The sequence below is a fragment of the Amblyomma mixtum genome, chromosome 3 (assembly GCF_055824585.1).
Source record: "Amblyomma mixtum isolate Tamu chromosome 3, ASM5582458v1, whole genome shotgun sequence".
In the NCBI taxonomy this organism is placed as follows: Eukaryota; Metazoa; Arthropoda; class Arachnida; order Ixodida; family Ixodidae; genus Amblyomma; species Amblyomma mixtum.
In genome coordinates, this window is record NC_143014.1 from 251,226,481 (window position 1) to 251,250,730 (window position 24,250).

At 49.4% G+C, this 24,250-nt stretch overlaps 1 protein-coding gene across 1 annotated transcript in view; it reads right to left on the minus strand.

Annotated features, from left to right (window-relative positions):
* Positions 1 to 3,232: 3,232 nt before the first annotated feature.
* Positions 3,233 to 24,250, minus strand: part of LOC149354330 (uncharacterized) — a 33,738-nt gene continuing 12,720 nt past the window's right edge. Inside the window, exons 3-5 of the mRNA XM_089577495.1 lie at positions 21,733 to 21,809; positions 6,456 to 6,542; positions 3,233 to 3,354 (exon numbers count right to left, since the gene is read on the minus strand). Of these exons, the coding sequence (XP_089433621.1) occupies positions 3,233 to 3,354; positions 6,456 to 6,542; positions 21,733 to 21,809 (286 nt within the window). The remainder of the gene's footprint in view (positions 3,355 to 6,455; positions 6,543 to 21,732; positions 21,810 to 24,250) is intronic.

Consider the following 24,250-nt stretch of genomic DNA (forward strand, 5'->3'; position numbering starts at 1 on the left):
AGATCAGCCGCAGTTCACGCAGCGGGAGGAGGATGTACCGTCAAGCGACGTGGCCTTGCAGAGGAGAGTCGGTTAAAGGAGCACACGAAACTGACTTAGACATGGCAAAGGCAATGAATGACAATAAATGCTATGAAAAAATGAAAAACACAATGTATTGTCCAATGAAATGCAAGGGAAAGGCTAAAAATGAAATAAGGAAGAACAATTTTTAAGCACCATCAAGTCACGCTGTCAGGAGAGAAATAAATGAACAAAATGTGACGAAAAAAGGGGTTAGTCAGAGGTTAAAGCGGTGTCCGCGGGAAAGGGGTTCATATCAATAGGCGCATGAGGGGTAAAAGTATAGAACATGTTTGTGGGAAACTGTGTGTAGAACAAAAATTGTGGGAATGATCAAATTGGGACCGATAATCAACAGATTGCATAAAGAATAATGGTGGTAGATTTGGCGGAAGAAACCACAGATGGGTTAGTTTTTTTTCGCAGAGACTGGCTAGCTAAGAATAACTATTTTTCTTTGACATGATACTTGCAGTGTGGGCATAGTTTGAGAGAATAAAACGGGCAGAGATGTGAACTAGTTCTAGTGAGTAAGTGTAGGATGGTTGGTGTGGGTCCGAAATGGAGGCAGCATATTCTCAATTAGCAAGAACAACGTTCTCATAAATTTGCACTTTTAATGTATACTGCGCTTTAATAAAATTGCGACATAAATAACCTAATCTCAGATTAGGATTACTAAGTTTAAATGTAAGTTTCCAAGCACATCGCTATCAGCATTTTTTAGGATGTAGTTTCATTTCTGAGTTCTGAGGGTAGTGTTCAACATTATTTCAATTTGCCAGGAAGGATGGCTTCTTTGTCAGTGCCACGGTTAATTTCGCAATAAATTAGATGAATAATTAATTACACAATTAGATGAATAATTAATTTGTATTATAAACAGGAGTGGACGTAGAAGTGAGTTTATGGGGACGCCTGATAATAGTTCCGTTATGGTAGAGCATTAGCCGTTAACAGTGACGCGATGAGAGACTATGGTAGGATACAACTTAACGAAACACAAGTTGGTAACAGTGGGCCATGGTCCGCGGCGTTTTGCAGTACCCGGCTGACCAATCACAACAGTAAACGAGATCAAATTTTTTATGTTTTGACTATATCAAACAAGCCCGAGGAATCAAAATTGTTGAGCGTAAAATTTCGTCTGGTAGTTAGCTTACTATTAGGGTAACAACAAGCTTTCCCAAATGATTACTTTTTTTGTTGTGAAGGAATGCTGCGAGGTGGTCTAAACGAGCGCGGAGCTTCATCCGAGTGCAGCAAAATGTTTAGCCCAAGTTCACATTTTAGAAGAGATCGGAGGGTAACCAACTTGAGATACATGTATATCGGAGCGTAGCAGCGACGATCCATTATGCATTCTCTTGTTTTACTGTATTTCTTCTGTTTCGCTATCTATAGCAGTTTTCTTTCAAGAACCGCAGTAGTGTGAAAATGAATACGTCTCCAATTTTTTTAGAAAACGCTTCCTGTCCTCTCAGGCTCCATTTACAGCCGCGCGACAGTACGCCGCTGATCATTAGGAAATGCAGAACCAACACCTGGAGTCTAACGATGATGGCGACGATCACAGTGATCCATGTGCTGTAGCTATCAGCTTATGAAATTGTGAAAGTGCATTTTTTCTCAGGTCCTGGTGAATATATCTGAACAAAAAGATCCGATTAAAAACGCGAGATAGAGAAAATAGCGCTGTCGAGCGGTGTCCTGCCTACTTCTGTCTGCGCTTCTCTAAATTCACGCTGAAAAAATTCATGTGTGCGTTTCAAATCGCGGCATTCACAGCTTGCGGGTGCGTTGTTGCATGCAGTATGTGCAACGTGCTAGATTGTTCACACCACCTGTAAACTAATTTATTGCGGTTCAAACACGGCTGTTTCCGGCCCACAAAAGAGAAGGTTTCGGACAAATTGGCTTTACTATTACCACCGCATCTGAGCATTAAAAGATACATCTGAGTACTTCTATTAGATAGGGACTGGCGGCTCACGACCCGATGCACAACACATAGCATGTTGGTTGAAAAAAGGGAGGGGGGGGGGGGGCAGTAACGCTAATGAACAAATTCTACCCTGGAGACAGCTGCAGGTATCACCGTGTTACTGTTGCTTTTAAAATGATGCCGAAGACAGCGCGGGCCAAATGGTGGGCACCTCCAGGCACGTAGCGCAGCTCGTCAACAGTGACGACACAGCCCCGCCGCGGTGGCTCAGTGGTTATGGTGCTCGGCTGCTGACCCGAAAGACGCGGGTTCGATCCCAGCCGCGGCGGTTGAATTTCTTTGGGGGAGAAATTCTAGAGGCCCGTGTACTCTGCGATGTCAGTGCACGTTAAAGAGCCCCAGGTGGTCGAAATTTCCGGAGCCCTCCACTACGGCGTCTCTCATAGCCTTAGTCGCTTTGGGACGTTAAACCCCATAAACCAAACTAAACCAAACCAGTGACGACACTAGTGACGTCAACAAAGTAGGGCACGACTCCTATGGAAGTAAGTGAAACTCCACTCTGTGCGTCTGCGTGCGTGCGTGCGAAATTCATTTTACATTGCCAATTCTGCGGCGGCGTTTAATGTCTTGAGATCACTGAAGTATAGCGAGAGAACTGCTTGGGATGCGATGGTGCGATGGCTGCACTTTTTGCTTTTTTCTTTTTCATGCGCGCGTGTGCCACCATGAACAGCGTAAGGGCATGAGCGAAGGCTAGGTCGCGAGAAATTTGGCAGCTGCCGTCGGACGCCTTATGCACGCAAGGCTCCGGTGTCAAACAACTGTTTTAGTAATCTATTATTTACAGGAGCCGACTGTTTATCACTGTTCTCGTAAATCTTGAAACGCGGCCGTTTCGACATCGCGACGCATTCTCAAGCTGGTCGCTGCACTCAGGCCTCTCAAGTCCTGAGAGCCTCAGGCGCTGCCAGGACGTCCTCACTCGAAATGCGTAATCCTTTTCAGAGAACTTATTCTCCATCAGCCAATAGCCGAGCCACCTAAGTTCCGGCGTTAAAAATTTCTGCAAGAAGAAAATTATTACAAGAAAAAGTAAAGGCGCTTGAAGAGAACTGGAGCAGGTTCTCTGATTCGTTTTATTTGCAAGGACTGAACACAGTGCGTTCGAGGTGTATGAGGAAGAACCTCCAAGGCATGCTTAGTGCGGTCTGCCAAGCCCAGTTATGAGCAATCATCTTTGTCGTAAAGGGTGTACTTCACTGATCCACATATCTCATCATACTGCTTCACACATTCCTCTGGCACAGCGTCCTCGTATCCCTTCTTCAAAAACAGGAGGCAATCTGCAGGAAAAACGCAGAAAAAAAGTTTGTCAGACCGACACTTGTTTCGAAGCTACTTAACACCTGATAAAGAATTCGTCTTTAAGTACGTTTCACTTGACGAATTTCCGTACATTAAATTTTTAAGTTCTGATCTAGGCTGAGACTAGGGCAATTTGTTAAGGAATGATAACTGAATCTTTACATACATATACACCTCTTGATTACGCAGATTTTCAATTGGTACAAACTTGACAGAATCTCAGCTTTAATTAACGGGATTTCTGGACAGCTGGCCCACTTTTACATAATAACAGATGTATCTGCATAACTCCTACAACTGTACTCCGTCAGCGATAGAGATCCTGTACGTATCTTCCCGGGCGCATCCGCAATGCTGACAATTTTTTCCCCTTTCACAGTTGTGTCATGAATGGTTTGCCTTTTCTCTATGTATCATGCTGTTAATTAATTTTTTTTTTATTCGAGCTGTTTGCCATCAGGCATAATGAAAAAGGAAAGTTATAAAAAGGCGTGCAAACAAGCCTCGCTTAAAAAGCGGCAAAAGTTCGTGATATAGCGATTATCTAGTGTCCACTTGGTATAGTCGTCTGCAACGTCCCATCGCAGGCCAACCTTTCTTAGTAAACGTCGTCTCACGGAAGCTGTAGCCGGGCAAGTCCACAGCAAGCGTTTTTCATCACACTGGTCAGGCGCAGCACCACAATGGGGACACTTGTCTGTCACTTCGTAACGTTTGTCACGCCACCGATGACGCACAGGAGGAGTCAGAGCCGCTCCTGCCCGAATCCGGAGATACCTCCTCCTCCCGAGTGAGACTCCGGGGGAGAGGGTACGAACACGGAGGAATTAGAGCGCGTGTTCGCTGACGCAAAGACTGTTTCTCGGAAACATGGGACAGGAACGGATCTGAGGGAAGAGGGGAAGGTGGCGGGATATCGGATGTGTCAAGGTGTGTCATTGCATCCACATGGATATTATGCGGATCCTGGGCATGCCCCCGAATCCAGTGTATACGCACAGGACAGGGGTATTTTGTGCAAAGTTGGTGAATGGATTGTGTAACTTGGAATTTGCGCCGGACAGCCTTAAGCTGCTTAAGGGCGGCAAGGGAGTCGGTGTAAATGTGTACAATATCGAAAGTAGGTACGAGTGGAAGGGAAGCAATGGCATTGTGTATCGCCTGAAGCTCCAAGGCCAGGGAGGAGCAAGTATCCGTGCTATATCTAGCGCGGGAGTTGAGATGAGGATGTGAGGGACTGTAAACTGAAGTAACTCCCTGCACTGCTGTGTGTGATGCATCGGTGTATATTATGCACCCTGATGGAAGATGGGCGGCTGATATCGGCGTCGAAGCAGAGGGGCGATTGTCTGTGAGCTGACAGTATGACCATGGAGGAAGAGTCTGTAAACGATGAAGCTTAAGCGACATCTTGCGTGCTCTGTTTGCCTCACGCTGGTCGATAAGTTCACTCAATGTATTAAGTTGAGCGTATTCTTGCAGAATGGGTATGGGTGTGATACGCGGAAGATAAGTTATGGCGCGCATAGCCTCCCGATTGATTGATTCAAGGGAGTCCCACTGTCGGCGGGTGAGGCGATGAAATTGCGCTTGGTACACTATCCGCGGCTGAAGGATGGAGCGCACGAGTTGACGGGCAGTATCAAAACGCGCTCCGCCAGAGCGCATAGCTATGCGTCGAATCAGACCGAGAGTAGCGTGAGCCGATTTACGGGTCGCGTTTAGCCACGGAGTCCCAGTCCCAGATGTATGAAGTAGAAGGCCTAGAACACGCACACTTTCAACTTGAGGAATTGGAGAATTATCTACCGTGAAGGTAAAAGGTGCTGCTTTCCGTAAGCCACTTCTGTTGCCAATGCGAATGAAACAAGATTTATTACACGAGAGGGTCAGACCCAAAGGGGGTAGTCGTGATGTTAAGGCATCCAGCGCTTGCTGAAGCGCCGACTGTTGCACAGACGCATCTGGATTACAGGACCACTAGGTTATGTCGTCGGCGTACGCAAGGACGGGCACAGAAGGAATTTTCTGTAGGGCTCGGACAAGAGGTATAAAAGTTACGTTAAATAATGTGGGGGCGAGGACGGAGCCCTGGGGTACACCGCGGTTGGAGGTAAAGTGACCAAAAGGCTTCCCATGGACACGTACGCTGAAGGTTCTGTTAGTTAAAAATGAGTGAATTGAAAGGAGAAAGCGATGCGGGAGACCGAGATCTTGAAGGGTGCCAAGAATAGAAGAGTGTAGGACGTTGTCATATGCCTTTCTGATGTCAGTAGCGATCACCGTACGAACAAGATGACTATGGGGAGAATGGTTTAGTACGTCCGCAGCCAAAACAGCCAGACCGTCTTCTGTTCCAATGTGAGGGCGGAACCCAATTTGAGATTCTGGATAACAATAATTCGATTCCAGCCACCACGACAAGCGAGCTGCTAGAATCAGGTCAGCCGCCGGTTTCTCTTTCGGCCCTCCGCCCTATGTCACTTACGCCTACTATCTGCAAGCTTTATCATACTGTTAATTGGCCTGTAAACCACATTCAAGAAGTTTTTATTAATTAACACTCGAGTAGCGAGTCAGGGCACGTCTTCTCTCCATTATGTTCCTCTTGTCTGGCTACATACTGCATTAAGTTACGATTTTAGGGGCTAAATGCTCTAGTGCTCTTTTCTTCCCGAAAAATTCGGCGGGCGTCAAGACACTGTCATAATTTAGCGAATGCCTAGTTAACTGTTCGCTTAAGCATCGCGCGTTTAAAGCTTGAGATTTAAACCCTGGATGCAGCAACACAAGAGGAAAACGGGCGGCAAGTGCAATATTACCCTCTTGAATGTTGCCGATGAAGTGCATAGAAACTGGTTTCGCTGGCCGCGTGCGTGCAGATTGGAGGCTGATAAACTGGGAAGTTGCTTTCATTAACTATCCTTCAGTTAACACTGATAGCTAAGGAAATACGCCGGTATTTTGCGAGCGGGCCTCAGAGAGCGAACATGGTGCTAGTCTTTTTGCAGCTTTGATTAAACTTAAAACCCTGCTGAGCAGTTTCGCGCGGCAAGAACAAAATTCCTGCCTCACTTACGATCTGTGCCGGAAAGAGGGAACCGTCCAACATAGCATGACTTGCCATCGAAGTAAAGCGCCTGAGCCTCCCCTTGTTTTTCTGGTTCTGAAAAGCAAGGTAAAAATGCAATTTAGTGCGCAATAAGACTACTGCCACCTGCTTTGGTACAGCCGAACTTCGCGCATGACTCACAGTAAAGTGGAATAGCCTCCGTTTGGCTTTTTTTTTTTGCATTTCCGAAGTTAATAAAAGCGCTGTGACATTTGTAGCATACAAACCTATATTGTGGTGCCATGTGCAGAGAATTTGGGCCTCATCTCAAACAGCCACTGGATTTGCCTTTGTGAGCGGGTCGTTCAGGTCTTAGTGTGCTGTCGGTACGTTTAAAGCCAGGGTCACCGAGAAAATTTTCGCCGTTCTTTCTTTTTATTTTTCTGTCGACCTGTCTGCATAAAGACATCAAATTTGAATTTACAGGACGCATTTCTAATATTTTGCTCCAAACATCATGCACCGTGCTGCAGTAATGCTGCAGCATGCTGTAATTATTGGCTACTGAGCCTTAAACACTATAATAACGCGCAAATTTTACATATTCGCTTTGGTTTGGATTTCCGCAATCGCGACCCTCGGTAATATGTTGCAGCTGTGTAAATAAAAATAAATGTTGTCGTTCATGCAAGTACAAAAAAATTGGCAGAGGCTTAGCTTGGTTAAGCCCGGAAGGTTGCGAAAGCAAATTACGAGCAACTTTAGCGACTAAAGTAGTGAAAGGCGAGAGCCTGAGTGCTGCACGGAACGCCGGAATTAGCCTGAAGTGATATCGAGGTGTCCAGTAAACCAATGAGTTGGTAAGGCGCCTTTCCTTTCCTCCAAATCACAGTCTACAGCGCTGTCTATGTCAGAGCGCATCAATGAACGCCGGAATTAGCTTAGCGGAATTAGCTTAGCTTAATGACTAAATACTAGTTAACTGCTAATTAATGACGCTTAAGCTTCGCCTTTAGGAGTGGAACGCGACAGCGTGTTGTAGCGCTGCCAGGCAGTCCACGGAACGCCACCACCCGTTCGGCGTGATGCCTTGCCCTTTGAACGCGACGCTTTTTGAGGAAAGGAAATTATGCAGTAATTCTCTGTCATCTCGGTGGACACCCGAACCGCACTGTACAGGAAGGTAGGAACGCCACCACCCGTTCGGCGCGATGCTTTGCCCTTTGAACGCAACGCTTTTTGAGGAAAGGAAATGGCACAGTAACCCTCTGTCATCTGGGTGGACACCCGAACCGCACCGTACAGGAAGGGAGGAACGCCACCACCCGTTCGGCGCGATGCCTTACTCTTTGAACGCAAGGCTTTTTGAGGAAAGGAAATGGCGCAGTAATTCTCTGTCATCTCGGTGGACACCCGAACCGCACGGTACATAAAGGGAGGAACGCCACCACCCGTTCGGCGCGAAGCTACTGGTGGTTGTATGCCGGTCCTGTAGGAGGGTTTAGAGAGTCTCGTTAAATCTCGTACGGTGCCCGGATGCTCTCGTTTCAGGCCCCGGCTGTGTGGAATTCAGTGCCACGATGCTGGCTCTCGGTCTCAGCGTGACGTCACCACACTGCCGACAACGGGAGCTAAAATTAGCTGTGGCTTAGCTCTGGTTAAGCCTGAGTGATTGCGAAAGCAATAGCTCCCTGGCTGCGCTTGGCTCTGCTGGTGGTTTGGCATGGCTTCGCCTTTTGTGCAACTAAAGGATTTACTGTGGACACATGGTTTCTACTGTTTGTTTATTCCAATGAACACGCTTTGGTGGTCCGTAAAGTAGTGACTTTTGGTCTGAACACTGGTAATTACATAGTCGTCATTATATCGCTCGATGCACTAGTCATAGACAATTCTTCGGCATTCAGAGAGTCCATGAAAGTACTCTCGCTCACTTAACTTATAGAACGCCACCGTGCTCGCCATTCTGCGGCATAGGCGCGTTGCTTAGCCAGCCGCTCTTGCCTTTCTTCAGCTGTCTCCTCGGCACGGCGCCGGCGTTTGCGCGCAGCACGTCGCTCCAGCGACGCCTTGTACAACCCCTCAGACGACTAAGCAGAGCGCGCCTGCGGAGCCCCGTTTATCCTCTCCTAGTGAGCGCCCTCACGCGGCGGGCCGAGGAGGCCGTCACGTGGTAGCCGCCGCGCCGAGCGAAGGAACGACTACGGCCGAAAAGACGAGTTGGGGCCCCTGCTCTCCTCTGGTCGTGACGTCACGCTGTCACGTGGTCGTGCGCCGCAGCTGCGCCGGAGCGAAGGAACGACCTCCACCGACGGCAGAAAAGTGCCAGCAGTATTGCTTTCGCAATAAAAATTAAGACGACTGTTGTCCATAGACCTGTCCAGAGCGCTCGAATGACACATTCGGGAGTATAGTGGCATGGTTCACGAGTGGCCTAGGGCTCGAAACAAGACCGTATCGAGCATGCACATTAACATGGATCATGTTTTACTCTGCATGCCTTTAAACGCTACATAGGGCCGCCAGGGATTGTCTGCTGCCAAAACACAAAATCGAGCGCACCGCTTGAACCTCCCCTCTGTCTTCATTTCACGTGTGCACATGGTGCGAGCTCTGAGAAGGGTTGGGTAGGGGCTAGTCAGTAGAACACCGGCTGAAGCTGTTGATCATGCGTGGGCATGCGGTTCATCTGCATGCCGGCCTATTTCGTGCTCTGGCTGCTGGGCCCCAAGTAGGCATTTGCCCATGGGAATTTACCCATGAACGCTATCGCGTCATACTCTTGAGGCGAAACTTAAGTGTTCTCTCCAGTTTTAGCGCGCTAGCACTAAGGCTCCCACACAGCGATTTCGCCGATCTTTGTCTGAAATCTGCTTAACTCTTGCAGGCTGCCCACTTGCCACGGTGGGCAGGTGACAACCTGGCCACCGAGTTGTGGGCAACCTGCCAAGGTAAAGCAGGCATGACCGAGCCGAATCTGAACCTCGAAGCGATACCGGACTGCTAGCACACATGACTCACGTTTCGCCTAAACACGCCAAATCATCCGTAATGTTTTCTGTGTGTCTTTACCTGATGTCCACCCATCTATCTGTCTGTCTGCTGTCATCATCCGTATGTCTGTCTCTTTCTCCGTCCAGCCGTCCGTCTGTCTGTATGTATGTATGCCCGTCTGTCCATATGCCCCGCCGTCTGCCTTTGTGTCCATCTTCCTCTATCCATCGGTCTCTTTCACCCTCCGTTCGTCTCTCTGGTTCTTTCCCTGTCCGTCTCTTTGTCTGTCCGTCCGTCTCTTTCTCTGTCTGTCGATTCGTCTTTCCATCTGTCTTTCTGTATGTCTCTCTGTCTATGCATCGGCTTCTTTCACTGTCCGTTCGTTTTCCTATCTCGTTTCTGTCGGACCTTCTCTTTATGTCTGTCTCTTTCTGTTTGTACATCTGTCTGTCTCTTCCACCGTCCGTCCGTCCATCTGCTTGTCTGCCTGTGCATTCGTCCGTCAGTATGTCTCTTTCTACGTCAGTCCGTTCGTCTGTCTGTCGGTCTCTTTCCCTGTCATTTCGTGTGTATGCCTACTTCAATGTCCATCCGTCTCTCTGTCTCTTTCTCTGTCGGCCCTTCTCTTTTCTGTCTGTCTTTTTCTGCCTGTCTGTCGGTCTGTTTGTCCATTTTCGCCCATTAGTCTCTCTTCCTCCGTCCATCTGTCCATCTGTCTGTCTGTCTGTCTGTCTGTCTGTCTGTCTGTCTGTCTGTCTGTCTGTCTGTCTGTCTGTCTGTCTGTCTGTCTGTCTGTCCGCCCGCCCGCTCGCCCGCCCGCTCGCCCGCCCGTCCGTCCGTCCGTCCGTCCGTCTGTCCGTCCGTCCGTCCGTCCGTCCGTCCGTCCGTCCGTCCGTCCGTCCGTCCGTCCGTCCGTCCGTCCGTCCGTCCGTCCGTCTGTCTGTCTGTCTGTCTGTCTGTCTGTCTGTCTGTCTGTCTGTCTGTCTGTCTGTCTGTCTGTCTGTCTGTCTGTATCTGTCTGTATCTGTCTGTCTGTCTGTCTGTCTGTCTGTCTGTATCTGTCCGTCTGTCTGTATGTATCTGTCCGTCTATCTGTCCACCCGTCGTCTGTCATTCTTTCTCTTGCCTCATCAGAAGGTTGTTTAGGGTCCCACCGAAGACAACAGCTGCGGGGAACGACTCGAAGCGGGACGTGCGGAACACTCGGCGCTCAGTGAGACTGCCTGCCAGAATGTCTGCCGAGACGTCGCTACTGGGCTGCGGAGTCGCTTCTCACAGGTCTCCGAAGGTAAACGGCCGTCATCCGAGTAGGATAAATCGGCAGTTGCAAGGTGACAGTGGAAAGCAAGTCTAGAATACTGTATTACATGCTGTCTTGAGCATTACACTTTTGCACATTGCACTTTGAGTGAACTGGCTGGCACTCTACGGGCCTGGCTTCGTCTCAGCTATGCTCCAGATGTGGTGCGCGCGAGAATACAGAACATTATGTTATGTGCTGCCCAGTGTGCAACGCGGTAAGGTGTGTGTTGTTCGCTTCCCTCAAGAAGACAGGAGCCTCTTACAGTTCTAGGCTAATCCCACCTGTAGCTTGCAACAACCTCAACTCCCTCAACTCTCTGTGGACCCTAGAGGAACACATGTGCAGCAGCTTCGTGGGATGTGCGCCAACTGTTTAAAATGCTGTTTGAAATGTCTTGCAGAGTATCCTTTGTCATAAAAGAAATCCAAGATATCTTGGGCAGGCTAAGTTCACGCTGTAGACATCCTTTGGACTGTCCAAGGGGCCGCTTTTCAGCTGCCATTATCCGCCCCACAAAACAAATAAGCGCTGACACAATATGGTCTGAGTATTTGGTGGGGTGCATGAAAGCTGGCGGCCATGTCGTGTGATCAGGCATCAAATGTCGGCTTTCAAAGCATCTGCGGTGCTGACGTGAGCATAGCCCATTAGCACTGAGAATCACTGAGAATTCTGAGCGTCGATAAACACTGTACTTGACATTTAGTGAATACTACACGCTGCAGAGCCATTGATTACCAGGATCACCAGATGTAGCGTTCGACAACCGGTTATTTGTTATTTAATTCAGCGTGCCTGAATTGTGCTGAATAGCATTTTCCGAGAATATTTTCTCAAAATTTTTTTGCGTCTCTTCAGCATTCTTTGAAACCTCAGAAGTCGTGCGCAACACTTTGTCAGTAAGAAAACGTCAAAATTCTTGACGGCATGTTACCTTTATGCAATGTTTTCTTTTCACAATCTATTCACTTGATTCTGTCATATGAGGCCTGGTTTAAACGACGCAATACGGTGCTAACACCTGCAGTGCTCAGGCTCAGACTCTCGGGCCGAGACTCTCACAGGCTCTACTCACTACAAACCACTAAAAATAAGCCTCAATATCTGAGTTTCAACCTGACAAAACCAGGATGAGTGGCCTCAAGAGCGAGCCAGAGGTAGGAAACTCCATTTAGTTGCAGTTTGAAGTTCTTCAGCACGGTGACAGAAGAACTTATGGTTAAAAATGAATACTTCCTGTGTATGCTAGCAGGGCTGGAGACAGCAGAGGTTGCCGGTTGTTTGAGGGGCTGGAAAAGGAAGTTTATATGTTTTCGCAGGCAGTGCTTCGAATCCCACTAGGGCATAGAGTTTTTTTTTCTGCTAGATACCGTTGCCATGACAACGACACGACGCTCCAGTTGGCCTTCCTCCGGCCGCTATGGGAAGAAATGTCGCTGACGTCTGGATTAGCTGGAGAATGGTGTCTATCGAAGTTTCCTACCCCTGAGTGAGCCCGCCGCTCTCTTGATATGTTTATTGCTGTGTATTAAAAGGAAATGCAGAAAATTTAGTGCTTTCAGATACATCTTTTCTTCAATTCGTTGTTGTATGCGCGCATCTGAAATCCTTCTGTTGGCATTTAACGTCTATTATAACGTTATAAGTTTAACGCCCGCTATTAAAACATATTTTTTTTTGCAGACGATAAATGTGAAAAAGGAGTGTTTTTGGCATGTCATGAATAGCATAATACAGATTCCGGTGGTTCAGCTAAAGATCTGCCGGTGGGCCGAAGTATGAAGCACTTTAGTAGATAAAGATTTAAAAGTTTGGCAGCAGAGATGCGCTTTCTTTTCAAACCGAGATGTTTTTTTGAAGATTAGAACCGGTGATGTTGCGCGAGGAGTTTCTATACGTTGTCTTGTCGACGCAGTATGTGGACGACGGATATTACGTGGGGCTAGTGCTGGCAACTTGTCAATGAGCAAAGGCGGGACAGAACTTGCGGGAAGAGTTGAACCTCAAGATCCGGCCCAGCAAGAAAGACACTGAAGGGTCAGGGAAAATCTTACCGCCACAATATTGCATTATACAATATTCATTGGGGCGCCAAGTGCCGTAACCTTGAGGCTAAAGCCTTAAAACGTCTTAGATATGCTGCGTTTCAGAGACGCTGACTATGCTTATGGCAAGAAGGTGGCGGTAAGGTTTCTGGTTTCTTTCGTTGCTATTCCGCAGGTATTTCTGCAGAAGAATTTTCAGATTTGGCGAGGAGCAGCTGTGAGAGGTTTCTTATTGCGTAGGTCAAAAGTAGAGCCATTGGCTCCCAACTATTTAAGTAGTCGCTATACGTGTGGCTGCACCTCATGCGTTAGTTTAATTAATCCCAATCATTCTCGTGAGAAAGGGATCGGTGCCTGCAAAAAAAAAAGTCTCTAAACAGTTTATGCGGACTCGAGCAAAAAAACTGACAGCATGACACGAGACAACGCCTCCTTCATTTCAATGCCAGCCATATAGCTCGCTTTGCAATGGAGATCCTTTGAACGCATCTGCTCCTGTGCTTGCCGCGATGTGGTGCTACTAAATGGGAGCGGTCAATATCGGTCGAAGTGAATACAATGTATGTATAGGTAAAAATTGAGAATTTATAGATAATACCATAAAATTTTACAGATTGACCGGAGAAATATTACGAAAAATAAATACCGTGCATGGTGGAACCTGCCACACACCCCGTTTCAAAGCGGATGCTACAAACATCCATCCATGCATCTGATGGCTGACGTCACAGCGAGAGCTGCTGAATGGCTGGAAATGCTCCTCTATGAGGCGCCGCCTCGCCATGAAAAACAGGACAAAAATTTGTCCTGTTTTGAAGGAACGCTTTTTTAACCTTTGCGTGAGACATTTATTTTAAATCGCCAGCTGTTAGCCCATTCCTCAGTTTTGCACCGTTGCCGCCGTCCGCAGCTTAGACTTTGGCCACCCGTCAGCATTTACAGGAACCGTCAAGTTTTCTAGGAACCTCTCCGTCTTCTGCCTAAGCAACGGCATTTTGTTCAAGAAAAACTCCAGCTCTGTTGACCGAGCGCACCTCCTTGTCGTGCTGGCAGACCTCCCCACCGATATCATTTTTGCTTGCCACGATAAGCTCACCTTCGGCCACCTGGGCTTTGCACGCGCACTCGCTCAAGTGCGTTAGGCGTATTATTGGCCAAAACTTGCTGGCACCGTCCAATTATACGTCAGAGGCTGTCGCGTGTGTCAACGCCGCCTCTCAAACCCGCGACTTTGCTGCAACCTATTGCACCGCCTCGGACGCCATTTGAGTAAGTCGGCATCAACCTTCTGGGCCTATTTCTTGTGTCATCAGCCCGTCACAGACGGATTGCAGTCGCGATCGACTATTTAACAAGGTATGCGGAAACCAAGGTGGTGCAGCGTGCACGTCATCTGAGATCGCCCAGCTATTTATGCAGAAAATTGTGTTGCCTCATGGCGCGTCATCCCAAGTAATCACTGATACATGCGCGGCGTTTGCGGCACAGCTCATGGACGACGTGTTTGAGCTGTCACACGAGCCACCGCAAAACCACTGCCTATAAGCCACAGACGAACAGGCCCACAGAGAGATTCAGCAGAACCATCCCCGACATGATCGCGATATCTCTAGACATGTAGCACAAAACCTGGCACGAGATTCTCCCGTACGTCACATACGCCTACAACACAGCCATACAAGAGACGACCCGTTATTTACACCATTTCGTCTGGTTAACGTTCAGACGATGATGAATGCCATGCTTCCATGCTGCAATTGTGATCACCCGCTCACGCCAGACGCCGTACAGTTTGCTGAACGTGCCGAGGAAGTACATAAACATGCCCGTATTTACGTTCAGCGGCATCAGGCCGCTGATGCGCTCCGTCATGGACGCATCCCATACCATCCCGGTGACCAAGTTTGGGTTTGGACCCCGGTACGCCGCCCAAGCTTACCTGAAAAACTGATGTGCAGTTACTTTGGACATTACAAAGTTTTGCCCTGTATCATGGAAGTTACCTACGAAGTTCTTCCAGACGGGACTGTACAGCTTCAGCGTCGCGAACCATGCCCTGAGGTCGTGCACGTTGTTCCCATGAAAGCTTATACTTCACGCGGTAGTGTGCTGTACTCTCTGCGTTCGCCTAGTTGTTGCGTGGGACACCTTCGGCCACCTACATTCTGTTCTTGTGCTAGCCTTTTTGTTTTCGTTTCCACCGCCCCTCACTCGTGCTCAAGCCCAGCTTTTATTTCTTTTACAAGGGGGAGCAATGCCCCCTCTTGTTCTCAGGTGGCGCATGAAGGTGACAACGTCGAAGTGTCTCGCGCTTGTTGGCTCCTGATACTGCTTGCGTGAGAACTGCCGCCCTGTCTTCCGTTACTATATGACGCCCATAACTTTTGCTTGTCAGAAATAATTGGCTTGCGTGGTAGAGAGCATAGTTTAGCACTTATCCCAGCATCAACGTTACTAGGCTCTCAATGGTGTGCATACATCTAGTCTGACCGTGTAATATTTGTAGTGACATTTAATGCTGGGCTTTGTGTGCACAGTCAAACGTTTTCGCAGCTCTCTTGGGCAAAATCTGCTTACTGCTGTGGTGTGACGGATGCGCAGTAGCCGTAAAGTTTAACAGCAAAAAATAGAAATGTCTTACGTCTACTATCAGCAACAAATGAAACGCGAAGAGAGAACTGAAATGCCAGCAGAGAAACACAGACATAAAAACATAAAAACTTCTGGAGGGAAATGCAAACGATGTTGATTAACACATCTAAAGGACAGTCTTCGCGCCTTAGAAATGATATCTGACTGCTTATATAGCACTAAACTTCTTTCAGCTAAATTCTTCGCACTTCGCTGTTCGTGTTTCAGTTGTCTTCGCGTTTCATTTGTTGCTGGCGTAGCCTTTCTAAATCGAATAATGTAGCGCGAAGGAAACATTAAAACAACTTGATCGTGCATACAGAGGCCACAAAATGACCCGCTCACATTGTATTTTGTTAGGCAGCAGTTTTCAACCCGACTTGTGTGTCAGTACCTATCGGATCCCAAACATCAGTGACGTGAATAACGATCGGTCGGCGGCTGCATTCAGCTGTAGGGATGGAAGAGGCCTGTTATTTTTCTTTCCACACCGGCACCTAACGCCATCGCTGCGCGGCAAATATCAAGGGCCGATGACCGACTGAGAACGCCGATCCTGTATGACATACTCGATATGGACAATTATTGCCTTCGTTGCAGGCTAGGATGCTAAGGTGCCCACATTTCATTCCTAAGAGACAGTCATGTAACTAGAAGCGTACTCAAACCCAGAAACTAACAATAGTCGCCAGGATTGTGGCTGGCAGACGGCGCGCGCACGTATCTACACTAAGGAGTGTTGGCCGCAGTGTCGCAAGGTGGCGACTCTGCTCGATCTCGAAAAAAACTGGCAAGACGATTATGGTACTCGGTATGCGAGCTTTCAGCGCAGCTGTAGAGGTATTTTCATTTCGCGATACAAGATTTTGAGAAAGACACATTCCCAAGCGGATTGCCTTTCGACTGGAAAGTCTTTGTTGCAAAGGCACTCTTTGCGAGCCTTGCTTTTCGGTCGGCTTCGGCACCGGCCGAGCAAACGGTTGGCTCCCTACCGCTGCCGCCTCCGCTGATCGTCTCCCTGGCCGGCGCGTCCGCAAACGGAGCATGCCATATTCCTCCACTCTGTCCAAACTCTCTTCCTTCCATAGTAACTGTAGACGGTAGTTAATACGGCAACCACTGCGTTAAGCACTCTCCGGTTACGCCAGCGGCCTACAACGACAATGAGGCTCAACACAAGGAAAGGAACAGCTGCCTTCTAAAACGTATTGAAGAAGGCGTGAGCTAAGATAAAATATAACTGTTGTGTCCCCTTATTGCTTTTGTGTGTGTACGACCACTCGCATCCTCCTCCTAACGACCACTCGCATCCTCCTCCTAACGACCACTCGCATCCTCCTCCTAACGACCACTTGCCCCTCGTCGCACGCTGTCGCCATGCCCCCCCATGGTGCGCCCCCGCATCCTCCTCCTGTTTTGGGAAGCCACTCCCTCCCGTGGACGCTTCTCCGCTCCCTCCTTTCTTCGGGCGGCCAGTTCGGCTCCTGCCTCGGTCGACGCTGGTCGCACCCTCATCGGCTTTAAATAAACGAAGTCTTAAAGTACCGTGTGCGTCTTTCGCTGCATTCAACACAGCGACCGGACACGACAGTGGCGACGAGAAAGTGGATTCGACCCGCGCTACGCAACGCTATTGACAAGCCATGGCTACGCGAGGGTTTCCCAATCAGATACCAGAGTTCAACGGCTCATCGTGGTCATCGTGGGTTGGACGCCTTCAGTTCTACTTTGAAGCTAACAACATCACAGACCCAGCCTTGAAGAGGGCCAACCTGCTGACGCTGTGCGGGGAGCAGACCTACGATACTGTCTGCGCCCTTATTCAGCCAAGCACACCAGCGGCAGTGTCTTACGACGACATCGTAAAAGCGCTGCAAAAGCACTACGACCCAAGGCCATCCGAGGTCTACAGCCGGGCTCGCTTCCAACGACGAGATCAACTGGGAGGAGAAACTGTGAGCGCCTACGTAGCCGCGCTCAAGAAGCTCGCTGCCGACTGCAATTTTGGAACGCTGTCGACAACAGCTACCGGGCAGGAGGGAGACGCAGCTTCTTCTGCTAACACCACCATGCTTCCCTTGGACGTGATGTTACGCGACAGATTTGTGTGCGGACTGAGTGACGAGTCACTGCAGCAGCGCCTGTTCGCTGAGAAGGACCTCACATTCAGCAAAGCTTACGACATCGCCGTTCGAGCGGAGAGCGCCGGTCACCAGCAGAGAGGGATTCGCCGGAACACCGAGCCGGTACACCAGACAAGCAACCAGGTGCGCAAGCCTTCTGTTGTTGTAAAATCGGTCAAAAAGGCACAACGCTGCTGGCGGTGTGACGACCAACACAACCCCCAGGGATGTCGATTCCAGTCAGCCACGTGTAATTTTTGCCACAAGCGAGGGCATATCGAAAGAGCATGCATTACGAAACGGAGACTGGCCAAGATAAAGTCACCTTCCCAGCCTAATCGCAGCGTCAACGCCTCAGAGAATACGCCGCTATCTGATCTCCATGGAACAACATCAGCAACACCATCTGTGTTGTACGACCTGAACACCATGAATCTCGGCACGCGACCGAAGATTTTTACAGAAGTAAGCGTACATCACCAGCTGATTAAGTTCGAGGTGGACTCCGGCGCAGCCTGTACTCTGATCAGTGAGGACACGTTCCGAACTTCATGGCCATCTGACGCACCCGCCCTGCAACAAGACGACACGCACCTGCGAACGTGGTCAGGACAGAATCTGCCACTATTGGGCTCTGCCAACGTGCAGGTTAACTACAACGGCCAGACCCATACGCTACCTCTGCTTGTTGTGAAGGGCACAGGATCAAGCCTTCTAGGGAGAAACTGGTTTTCTCCACTAGGCGTGATGATATGCGGCATACACCAGACGCCGAGCCAGAACATGGTTGAGCAACTGCAAGAGAAATACGAAAGAGTATTCTCGGAAGAGATTCCAGGAAACGAAGGGCCCCCGGTCACACTGGAGTTGTTGGACAACGCGCAACCCAAATTTCTGAAGGCCAGGCCGGTGCCGTTTGCTCTCCGAGATTCAGTTGAAAAAGAGTTGGACAAACTGGAGCAGCTAGGTGTCATCGAGCCGACGCAGCATTCAGAATGGGCCACACCACTTGTCGTAGTTCGCAAGAAGAACGGAACCATACGCCTCTGCGGAGACTACCGGAGCACCGTCAATCTTGCGACTAAAGCGTCCTCTTACCCGCTACCGACACCTGAAGAAGTATTCAGTGTACTACGTGGCGCAAGAGTCTTCAGCACATTGGACCTCACCCAGGCGTATCAGCAGCTGAAGGTGAGCGAGTCAACTGCTGAATTATTGGCAATTAACACACTGAAAGGCTTGTACAAAGTCAAGCGACTGCCTTTTGGCGTAGCTGCAGCCCCGGCCATATTTCAAAAATTCATGGAGACAGTGCTTCAGGGCATCCCAGGAGTTTGTGTCTACCTTGACGATGTCATCATCAGTGGCACTTCCACTGAAGAGCATGCAGTGCGCCTAGAGCTCGTTCTCGAAAGGCTAGCAAACGCTAATTTGTGCATAAGCAAATCGAAGTGCTGTTTTGCGGTGCCAGAGGTGCAATTTCTGGGACACCGAATTGATGCGGAAGGCATTCACCCTACCGAGGACAAAGTGCGAGCGATCACAGAAGCACGAGCTCCAACAAACAAGCAGGAGCTACAGGCTTTTCTCGGACTCTTGACGTTCTACGACCGGTTCTTGGAACAAAGAGCTACCGTGGCCAACGACTTATACCAACTCCTTCGGAAAGATGTGACATGGACATGGTCGCCACGCCATCAGCAGTCATTCGATGCCCTGAAAGACCTGATTCGAAGATGTACAGTCCTCCGCCACTACGACGAAAGGAAGCCTCTGCTTTTGGCTTGCGACGCATCACCGTACGGAGTCGGCGCGGTTCTATCGCAAACTGACGAGCAAGGAAGGGAAGCTCCCATCGCCTTCGCCTCACGTACGTTGTCGCAAGCAGAACGCAACTACGCGCAACTTGACAAAGAAGGGCTAGCCATCGTCTACGCGGCGACACATTTTCACCAGTACATTGCCGGCCGGAAGGTGACCTTTATAACCGATCACCGACCGCTATTGGGCATTCTGGGACCACAAAGGCCTATGCCACCAACTTTGTCTCCGCGAATGACACGTTGGTGCATCAAACTCTCAGCGTACGACTACGCTCTGGTCTACCGCAATGGGAGTAAACATCAAAACGCCGATGCGCTAAGCCGTCTGCCACTAGACGCAACTGTTGACGAACCATTTCCACCAGGAGACGTTCTGATGTTCGAAGCACTGCCAGAACCTCCGCTTACAGCAGGCACAGTTGCAGCATCTACGCAGAAGTGCGCAGCTCTCCGGCTAGTTTACAGAGCTGTTCAACAAGGCAACGTGCATAAACTCAAAGGGGACAACTTCGACGCTTACCGCAGGCGAGCTACAGAGTTGAGCACCCATCGCGGCTGCATCATATTTGGGTCCCGAGTTGTGATGCCGAGAGAACTACGCGCACAAGCTATGTCTCTCATCCACGCCGGACATCGGGGCATCGTTGCAATGAAAAAGTGTGCCAGAAGCTACATGTGGTGGCCTGGCATTGACAACGACATCGAAACAGTGGTGCGAGAATGCAAGCCTTGCCAGAGCAGCCGGAGCGCCCCGCCGAAAGCTCCTGTCCCAGAATGGGAAAAGCCAGACACACCATGGCACACACTGCACATTGATTTTGCAGGACCAATTGAGGGCTGCACTTTCCTTGTGGTCGTAGATGCCTACACAAAGTGGCTTGAGATAAGGCAAATGGGACAGACGACTTCGGCAGCAGTCATTGACAACCTCCGATCACTATTTGCAACGTTCGGCCTGCCGCGCAAGGTAGTGTCGGACAACGGAACACCGTTTGTGTCTGCGGAGATCCTCAAGTTTTATCGCGACAACGGGATCTCATCAGTTACATCGGCCCCCTACCACCCAGCGACAAACGGACAAGCCGAGCGCTACGTAGCCGAGCTAAAACGCGCCCTTGAAAGAGATCAGACAGGCTCGCTGCAGCGCCGCCTTGCGCGCTTTCTCTTCAAGCAGCACACGACGGTTCAGAGCACAACAGGCGAGACCCCCTCGAAAATGATGTTCGAGCGTGAAATGCGAACCCAGCTCACAGCCATCCTCCCCGAGCCAAAGGCAGAGACGTTCCGGGAAGAAAAAGCAATTCCGCGCTGCGGCACGCTTAATGAGGGGCAGCGCGTCCTCGCCCGACAGTTTCTGAAAAAGCCACGCTGGGAGGAAGCTACAATTGTCAGACGCATAGGCCTGCGCTCTTGGCTCGTCAACATACATGGCACAGTAGCACGCCGACATCTCAACCAGCTGCGTAGATTTACGACGCCGTCTGAGAGCTGTCCGCCAGCGGAGAGAACACGTGCACCATCTTCCCACATAGCCTGGCACCTCTTCCCGGAAGAAGAGACTTCGCCCAGGACAGACCTAGGAGACACAGCGAACAACAGCCAGCCTACAAGTGTTTCTCCCCCGAGCGCACAAAGCCAGCGCGCCTCCACGCGTGAGCGCCGACCCCCTGCACGATACCAGGCAACTTTCTAAGGGGGAAGGAAGTGTTGTGTCCCCTTATTGCTTTTGTGTGTGTACGACCACTCGCATCCTCCTCCTAACGACCACTCGCATCCTCCTCCTAACGACCACTTGCCCCTCGTCGCACGCTGTCGCCATGCCCCCCCATGGTGCGCCCCCGCATCCTCCTCCTGTTTTGGGAAGCCACTCCCTCCCGTGGACGCTTCTCCGCTCCCTCCTTTCTTCGGGCGGCCAGTTCGGCTCCTGCCTCGGTCGACGCTGGTCGCACCCTCATCGGCTTTAAATAAACGAAGTCTTAAAGTACCGTGTGCGTCTTTCGCTGCATTCAACACAGCGACCGGACACGACAATAACAAAGTACTTTGAAAGAAAAACAGTGTTCACTAAAGATTATCGATGTGATATTTCCCTGAGATATGGTCACGTGGTGCCATATACCTATAAAAATAAAATTTCGCCACAGAACGCCGCTTCAGCTTGTTGTATGCCCTTTTTCATCAGCAAGCTAAAATTTAAAAACCTCGTTTTTAGAGACGTGCAATTCTGTGAATAGGAGGCGTACTCTTTTCATTTCCACCATAATCTCCTAATAAGTTTTGGCCACCTGCCGGTCCCTTCAATCCTCGTCGGACCACGAAGAGAGGTGACTAAGCTTGGTGCCGAGTAATGAAGAAATAAAGCTTGCATCATTATCAACGGCTTACCTTCACATGGCCCGAAGGGAAAATAGCCCAAGTCCGTTTCAGTAAGGTTCAGACAGTAAGGTTTGTTTTGCTCGTTCCTAAAAAAATGCACATAAAAACATGACAGCGATTGCGCCTTTAGAGCAACTTGTCTTTCCATGAGTCAAATAACACTAGTGACGGTTGGTGGCGGCAAAGGTGTTTTGATTGAGAAGGAAAAAAAAATGCTTTCTTTTAAAAAATAACCAACACAAAATTGTAGGCTTTGGTTATAACCTGAAGTAAGGCCCCGCCCCCTCTACCACCAGTATTGGCAGTTCGCGTTCCGGATTATGAGTATGAAGTGTAATCCTGTTGAATGAATGAATGAATGAATGTTTTATTGCAAGCAGGGATGACACTCCGTACTCCTGGGTCCGAAGGAGGTGGATGCTATTCTTTTAGCACAGCGTATAGTAAATGCTTGTGCTAGTGATGTAAGAAATATCTATTAAGGCTTCGGTACAAGTACGAATGATTGCTACATTATTTGCGGCAAGAAAACGGCTTACACAAGCTGTGCCTAGCCGCAGAGCAATATCTCGTCAAAGAGTGGTACCAGACTATGCCTCAACTACTCGGAGGTAGTTATAAGTGCGTTCGGCTAGTCTGATCTCTCTCAACTTATCTCATTCGCAGTGATGACACAAGCCCGCGTAACGTCGCAGGTCACCTGGCCTGCGACGCTTCTCTGGTGATCCCATACCCAGAAATTCTGGACAAGCTCATTTTTTCAACATGAATTTGGTTATGAGCGCAATTTTTTCGCATGTCGTAAGATTGCACCGGAGCAATCATCGTATCCACATATCACTCTTCGGGACGCTTGAAGTTCTCTGCTATTTTTGCCAAAAACGCACCAAATTGATTTTCTATGACAGCCCTCGCGTTTCTTTAGCAGGACAAACTTTAAAATAAAGATTTGCTATGCATCGGAAGACTAGACCGTTTCCATCATTATGTCCGCAGCAGTATCTCATAAAATTCCACAGTTGTCGCACAATTATTGTGAGAAACCGACCCCATTGGTTTTCTATGGCAGTTTTAACTACTCGGTGCGAGGGCGGGACAAACATTAAAAGCAAGATTTTGCTGCGCATCGGAAGATTAGGCCATTCGCATTACTATGCTCATAGCAGGATCTTACAATATGGTGATCTTGCCTCGCAGTTAAATGTCATGTCCAAGGAAGCTTGACTTGGCTTTACATCCTGCCTTGAGCTTCGAGGAAACCCACGAATATCGGGTGCATGCTGCAGCAGCGGCGCGTCACTAAGTTCAGGGAAGCGCTGCACGTACGAACTTCACCTTAGTTTGTAGCCATAGGCGGCAGAAGCTGGCTTGGCATGATGAAGTACATCAGAGCTGTGTTGGTGTCTTGCGGAGAGCTGGCTCTTGATGATGGGAAACAAGCTGCACTCGTGTGCTCAGCAAATGAATATCACTCATTACCGTGTCTATTTTCTGGGTACGACAAGGAATCTCGAAACATCTCTCTACGGTGTGTTAACATGTGTGCGACAACTAGAAAACATGCACAACAGGCAAGACTCTCTCAAAAGCCGTCTTTCTGATATCGCACTATTTACCTTGTCCGTTTCTTCGACGTGCGTAGAGAACCCGATCTTCTCTACAGAGCGGTGTTGTGTTTCTACACCCTTCCCCCCCCCCCCCCCAAACTCTCTTTGTGTGTTCCCGTCACATCTGTATCCACTTAGGCCATGCCCAGAGGCAGTGCGTGGTCCTGCTAAAGTGGCCTTTCTTCATGCACGCGCTCCCATGCAACCTCCTGACAGGTGGAACCGAACACGAGGGACGTATTCGACTCTTGGATTCCACGTACCACCACTTCTGCCTAACTGCCACGACGTGTTTTCCGGAGTTCCCCTTAAACGGCACCCAAGGCAGCAGTATTGACCGTGCGACTTTGTGTGTGTGCATCTGTCAGGGTGACATGTCTCATCGCCTGCTGCCACCTGCGGAGACGAGCGTCTGCCAAGCGTCTGCCATTCAACCGCGCCTCGCTCTTTTGTCAACCGCGGAGTGACGCCACAGCAGGTGTTCGCCTTTGGGGCATTTCCTTGGAACAAAGATATGGAATCCACCTGGCCGGAAACGACTAGCCCGTCAACACGCTCTTCTGAACACTTCCGAGTATCCACGGGCCTCAGCGGATGAAGCGAGGTGACGACGCTGCAGGTGTTCGCCCTTGGCGTTTCCTCGAAACAAGATATGGAATCCACCTGGCCTGACGGGCCACTTCCGACTATTCAAGGGCCTCAGCCGAGGAAGACGACGAAGCGGTGAACGACCTTGGAGCACCCGGACGAAGTTCCTCCGATTGGTCGGAAAAAGGCGGGAAGATCTCGGGAGGGTCTATTTAAATCGCTCGACACGTTCATCGAGGAGCTAGCTATTCCCGGAGCCATTCCCGGAGCGACTCCCTGAGCGATTCCCTCAATGTTTACCTGAGACTTCTTAGTTTTTACTTTGTTTGTCT